Source organism: Cebus imitator, unplaced genomic scaffold (genome assembly GCF_001604975.1).
Source record: "Cebus imitator isolate Cc_AM_T3 unplaced genomic scaffold, Cebus_imitator-1.0 Scaffold54, whole genome shotgun sequence".
Taxonomy (NCBI): Eukaryota; Metazoa; Chordata; class Mammalia; order Primates; family Cebidae; genus Cebus; species Cebus imitator.
The window spans coordinates 2,140,417-2,146,711 of record NW_016107369.1 but is presented as its reverse complement, the minus strand read 5'-3'; the positions used below and the strand labels follow the sequence as shown (position 1 = coordinate 2,146,711).

The window sequence follows — 6,295 nt, the reverse complement described above, 5'->3', positions numbered from 1 at the left end:
TAACATTTACAAAAATACACACCAGCAGCAGTCGTTGCTAAGGGCTATTAATTCTGTACCTAGGCAAACATTCTGCCACCAAATAAATGCTAACGAATATGATGCAAACGACCCAACCAATATGATACTGCTTAACACAAACCAGCTTATCCTTCAAATGAAGAAGTTACATACCTTTGTTTCAAAATATAGAAACATACGACGAAAATAATGTCTATACATAAGACTAACTTTTTGCAGTTTTGTTATATTCACAATTCTACATCTTGGGGGTGAGGGAAGGGAGGGTCGAGGTGGGTGGGGGTGGGGCCCTCAGGATTGGAGAGGAGCTGGTCTGGGGCAGAGGTGGCTGCTCAGTGGTTCAAGGGTCTCTCTCCTTTTTCACTTTAACATCCCCAGCTAAGATAGTCGCGATTTCGCCTTGCATGAAGGCCCAAGGTACATTCGACCCGACTAGGGGGCATTTCTCTCCGCTGGGGCAATACACCTCGCCGGTGGCCCCCTGGGCCTTGATACTCTCTCTAGAGCAAGGGAAGCAAAATTTGTGGCTGGGGACGGACGGGCACTGAACGAAATGCGTGTCCTCCAAACGTTCGTGGCAAATGGTGCAGCAGAGGGGTCCGCTGTTGGCCATGGGGGAATCCGGAATGTTTTGGGGGTGCACTTGGTCCATGCCCGGATGGGAGCTAGGCGGCGGGGGCGCCACCTGTAAATTCAGGTCCCCGTTACGTGATGCCAAGCGGCGCTGCCCCGGCACGGAGGCCGGCGAGACTGGGCTGCTGCTGTTGCGCCGCGCGGACGCAGTGGTAGAGTGCACGGAACTGCCATCCTTGGGCGAGTGCGCAGTGCCCAGAGTATCTGCCACCGACATGAGGGCGGCCATGGGGGACGGACCGTTCTGGGGGGCTGACTCAGGTGGAGTGGTCCGGTTGGAATGGGGTCCCAGAGGTGGGGGCGGCGGAGGCGGACCCCCTGCCGCGTGCCCCGGCGTCGCGAAGCCCCCGGCGGACATGGTGAGCTTCAGCGCCTCGCTCTGGTTCGCCATCCACTGCTGCCTCTGCTGTTCCTCGCCCAGCTTCAGCGCGCCCTCGGCTGGGTCCGGGGGCTCGGGAGAGGCCTTCCTCTTGCGCAGGCTGGCGGCTGCGCCCCGGCCCGAGGGCGCGGTGGACGGCAGGGTCCCGGTCCCCGGGGGTGCGCTGGGGGCGCGGCTCAGACTCACCAGTGCCGTGGGCAGCATGGGGCAGCTGGCGTCCAGGTAGGGCTGGGGCAGCATGTCGGCGCCAGGCACGCCCTCCTTGAAGAAGCGCACAGCCTCGGGCAGCAGGTCCCCAAGCAGGCGCCAGTCCCCGGAGCCGTGCTTCTTTTCGTACTCCAGGTACTTGAAACCCGAGGACAGGCCCCGGCCGAAGTCCTTCATGCAGTCCTGGTACATCTGCTTGGCCACACCAGACGCACTGGAGTACACGTTGCCCGAGCCCGTGGGGTACTCAATGAACAGCTTCAATTCGTAGTCCATGCCGGGCTTGGAGACCGCGTCGAAGGCGAAAACGCGGCCTAGCAGCGAGTGGTCCTTCTTGAAGCGAACCTCGTAGGGCGTGCAGCCCGCCAGCGTGAGCAGCGTGTCTCGGACCATCTTGGGCTTGTTGGCCCACTCCTCGGCGCGGTTGCGCAAGCTCTCGCTCAGCTCGGCCAGGGCCTCGGCGTTGCGCTGCTTCTCCTTCAACTCGCGCTCCTGGTCCATGCTCGATACTGAGCCGGGCCTCTTGCCACCAGCACCCACGCCCACCTCCGCCACCGACGAAGAGGTCGAAGACGACGCGGACGACGTGGCTGATACACCCGGGGTACCCCCGAGACAAGCGGGGCCCCCGGGAGCCCCTGGGGGGGCAGGCGTGGGGGGCCCACGGCTGCCCAGCGCGTGGGGCGGGGGTGGAGGGAGGACCGCGGCGCTGGCCGGGCCGTTAAGCAGTGTCTGCGGCAGCAGGTTGGGGGGCACGGTGAGCTGGGGACCTCCGCCACCCCCCGGGTTGGGCAGCCCCGTCACCAGCCCACCGTGCGTCCCACGCCGAGACGCCACCGACGCCGCCGCTGAAGAAGAGTTGGGGCTCTGGCGGTTCAGCTCTGGGGGTCCCTCCTCCGGTGCTGGTTTGGGGAAGCCGTTTGGGCCCCCCAGGCCGTTGGGCAGCCGCGCGGCGTGGCTGCTGCTTCCCAGGCTCACCGGCGGTGGCGGGTACTCGAAGCGGCTGCGCTGTTCCACAGCGGCGGCAGCGGCGGCGGCGGCGGCGGCGGCCGCGCTCAGGCCGTAGCGCTCCAGGCCAGACGGGGCCGCCAGCACCGCAGGTTTGCTGGGACCATCTACGTGGTTGAGCTGCTGCTGCTGCTGCTGCTGCTGCTGCTGTTGCTGCTGCTGTTGCTGCTGCTGCTGCGCGGCGGCCGCCGCCGCTGCCGCTGCTGCCGCAGCCGCTTCCTTAGCCGACAGGGCTACAGTCTTGACCCCGACGGGTGGCGGCGGCCCGGGGGAGCGGCCGTCCTGGAAGCAACCGTGCGCCCGCTTCAGCTGGCGCGCGGTCTCGATCACGAACTCGATGCGATCGGCGCCCTCGTAGTTGACGCAACCGCGGCATACGGGTTCCGAGAAGTCCCAGATCATGGCCCAGGGCATGCGGGGCAGGTCGCACAGGTAACAAGATTGTCTCCGGGACGAGGACACCTGCGCCGCCGACATGATGCCGGCCCTGGGGAAGGTAGGCCCCCGCCCGGGCTGTCTCCGCGGTGCCTTCTCCTCCGGGAGGACTGGCCGGCTGGGGAGGGAGTCCGACTGCGGGGGAGGGAGGAGGGGGGCGAGAAAGTTCTGCCCCAGGGGCTGAAGGGCGCGCGAGTCTCCACCGCCGGCGCAGCGCCTCGCCGTGGGGGCTCCACCGTCCGGGCGGAGGACGGGTTCAGCCCGCTCTTCGCCCCCACCTCCTACTGCGGTTGTCTCGTCGCGAGGGGAGCTCAGGAGCCTTCTTCCTGGTGCTGCGGACTTGGGCTGGAAGCTCCGGGCCCGAGGGGAGGGGGCGAGGGTGCCCGGTGCTGGCCGCCGTTGCCTCTTGGCCCCCTCCCCGGCGTGGCGGGTAGCTTGGAAGCTCGAAAGGGGATGTCTCGTCCTTTCCCCGGGGGCCCCCCTACGAGCTGCGTCCTTTCCCCGACGGGCCCCCTGGGGCGAGGGCTAGAGGGTTCAGTGCCACCCGGTGCCCGGGTCCAATCTTGCTGAAGCCGCTGCTTCCCCGGAGGGCTGGGGGAGGGGGTGGTAGCCGAGAACGGACCTTCTCCCCTCCGCGGCGTCTGCCGTTCCGCTGGCAGCGGCTGGGTTTGCACCCCGGAGGGAGCCGCCGCGGCCACTGCTTCCAGGACGCACGAGAGCAGAGGAGAGGAGGGCACGCACGCAGGCTCCCGCCGCCCCCAGGCCTGGCTGGCGCCCGGGCCGCCGCGGCTGGCGGCGCTCACGTTGGCTGCAGGGCGCTCGCGCGGCGCCTCGGCCCGGGTCGCATCCCTTCCCGCTCGTGCTCGCGCTCGCCCGGAATGTGGGGTTGTGATTGTTACTCTACGTTCCGGAGGCGCGTCTCGGCGCTCCTGCTCCGGCTGCGGCTCGCGCTGTCCCCGGCTTGGCCGCGCGGGATGCCGCCCGGGCGGAGCGCTGACGTCACCGCCATGCTCTGCACCAGTTCTCCACCCCCCCCTTTACACTTCCTCTGTGGAGCCCACTTGTTGCTCGGGAAAGGCGCATGCGCGGCAGGATGCCCAGATTCCTCCCAGCCGGCCCCTCCTCCGCGCCTCTGCCCTCCCCTCCCCCTCGCCGTGTGTGTACAACAGCTGAGGCCCGGCGAGCTAATGCTGGAAGTCCAGAGCTGGGGTTGGAAATTAAACAGACGATGACCTTTCCTTTCCCTGCCCGGCATTCCCAAGTAAAAACGCATTTAAGAACCACTAGCGTCGCTTCCGATCCCTGCTCCCCACCCCCGAGCCTCGGCAGTGCATTTAAATGTCCTGTTTCGGGATTTTTCGTCGTGAATTTCGTATAAGGTATTAACCATTTCATCTGCGATCAAACCTTATCCCCCCTGGCATGGATGTTACATTCAACGCCACCACTGATGGCGAAACACCTGCAAACTTTGCTGTTTTCTAATCTTCCAGAAACTGCCTTTTCTATTTGTTTTTGTGCCTTGGGTAGGAACCCAGGTTTCAACGGTGGAGCTAAATTAATTCTGGGTGTGCTACCCTTCCCCCCAGCCGCACTCTAAAAATTTTGGCTGAACGTCTAAAGATACGAGCACCCAGAGGCCTTTAAGGAAAACAGTCAACTGGCTGCGCACAGCTGCAGTTGAGGGCAGGGAGGGGGAGGTGCAGGAGAGGCCAAACAGGTGAGTGGTTTTTCTAGTTTGATTTTTAAAAGGTGGGGGCAGTTTTTAATAATACTGATAACTTTATATCTTTTTGTAAAGCACAGCTGTAGTTTTCTTTCTTTCTTTTGTTTTTTTGGAGACGAATATCATTCTGTCGCCCAGACTGGAATGCAATGGCGCGATCTCGGCTCACTGCAACCTCCGCTTTCCAGGTTCAAGTGATTCTCCCGCCTCAGCCTCCAGAGTTGCTGGAACTAGAAGCGCACGCTGCCCCGCCAGGTTAATTTTTTGTACTGTGTTGCCGAGGCTGGTCTCGAACTCCTGAACTCAGGCAGTCTTGTCTGTGTCTTCCCCGCTCCCCCCCCCCCACCCAAAGTGCTGGGATTTCGGGCGTCAGCCACTGCACTCGGCCTGCAGCAGCCTACAGCCGCAGTTTTCTAACCTCTTTCTCAGGCGCTGTGATCTCATTCCATGTTGCCCCAGAAGGCAGAACAAGATCACTACTCATCAGTATTACTTATGGCAGAACTGATATGTTGGCCATAGCTCTAGTTAAGGCATTTCTGTTGATTATTCTAATTACTGGGTTGGTATTTTTTTTATTTCATTAAAACCGAGATAATCCCAGGGAAGGCTGGAGAAGGGAAAGTAATGTAATGGGTTTCAGGTTCTGGAGTCTGGCCACCAGATTGAAATTTCCTCTTCATCACTTACTGGCTTTGCACCCTTGAGCTAGTTAGTCACAAAAGCTCTCTTTTCAGTCTGTAAAATGGAATAATAGCTCCCAGCTTATTTGGGTTGTTTGGGATTTCAACTTGGGCTTTTGGATTTTTTGTTTTTTTGAGATGGGATCTTGTTCTGTTGCCCAGGCTGGAGTGCAGTGGCACACACAGCTTGCCACAGCCTGACCTCCCAGGCTCAAGCAATCTTCCAACCTCAGCCTCCCTAGTAGCTGGAACTACAGGCATGTGCCATTACACCTGGCTATTTTTTGGGGGGGGAGGGGCTATTTTTTGTAGGGGTGGAGTTTTGCCATGTTGCCCAGGCTGGTCTCGAACTCCTGGGCCCAAGTGATACACCCACATTGGTCTCCCAAAGTGTTGTTATTACATGAATGAGCCACCTCACCCAGCCTCAATTTGTTTCTTTTCATAATAGGAGATAACTTTTACCTAGACTTGTTGTGAGACATTTAGTAAACTAGGTGGCTTACTTGCATCACCCTTAATATTATCTAAATTATTTAGGGGATATCATCTATAGTATTTTGTGGTGTTTGTTGTTGTTTTGAGACAAAGTCTCACTCTGTTGCCCAGGCTGGAGTGCAGTGACATGATCTCAGCTCACTGCAACCTCTACCTCCCAGGTTCAAGCAATTCTCCTGCCTCAGGCTCCTGAGTAGCTGTGATTACAGGCTCCCACCACCACACCCTGCTAATTTTTGTATTTTTAGTAGAAACAGGGTTTCACCATGTTGGCCAGGCTGGTCTCGAACTCCTGACCTCAGGTGATCGTCTCTCCTCAGGCTCCCAGAGTGCCAGAATTACAGGCATGAGCCACCGCACCCAGCCTATTATACTATTAAACTCTTAATATTATCTACAGGGTAGATTCTTTTAACTCCATTTTACAAATCAGGAAAGCAAAGAGGCTATAAAACTTGCCCACAGCCATTAGAGATGGAGCTATGATCTGAATCCAGTAAATATGATTTGAGAGGTGGCTTTGACAAGCTCAGGCTCGCAGAGGTGGCTTAGGGTACTCAAAATTCCCATCAGTCCCAGTGGATTTGATGTTACATACAATCTTATGTAAGTACTATTCAAATATACCTTCATAACCAAACCCCAGCTTCCCCTTCCAAACAACAGATTTGTAACGCTGAGTTCTTTTTTTTTTTTTTTTTTTTT

The 6,295-nt window shown here is 59.0% G+C and overlaps 2 protein-coding genes across 2 annotated transcripts in view; one reads left to right on the top strand and one right to left on the bottom strand.

The window, feature by feature from the left end:
- Positions 1–240: 240 nt before the first annotated feature.
- IRF2BPL (interferon regulatory factor 2 binding protein like) lies at positions 241–3,959 on the bottom strand. The gene has a single exon (XM_017528569.2). It carries the CDS (start codon positions 2,723–2,725, stop codon positions 362–364), a length of 2,364 nt encoding a protein of 787 aa, XP_017384058.1. The 5' UTR covers positions 2,726–3,959; the 3' UTR covers positions 241–361.
- The window catches only part of CIPC (CLOCK interacting pacemaker), a 103,052-nt gene continuing 99,447 nt past the window's right edge, over positions 2,691–6,295 (top strand). Inside the window, exon 1 of the mRNA XM_037738508.1 lies at positions 2,691–2,744. The gene's annotated coding sequence lies outside the window, so the exon portion shown is untranslated. The remainder of the gene's footprint in view (positions 2,745–6,295) is intronic.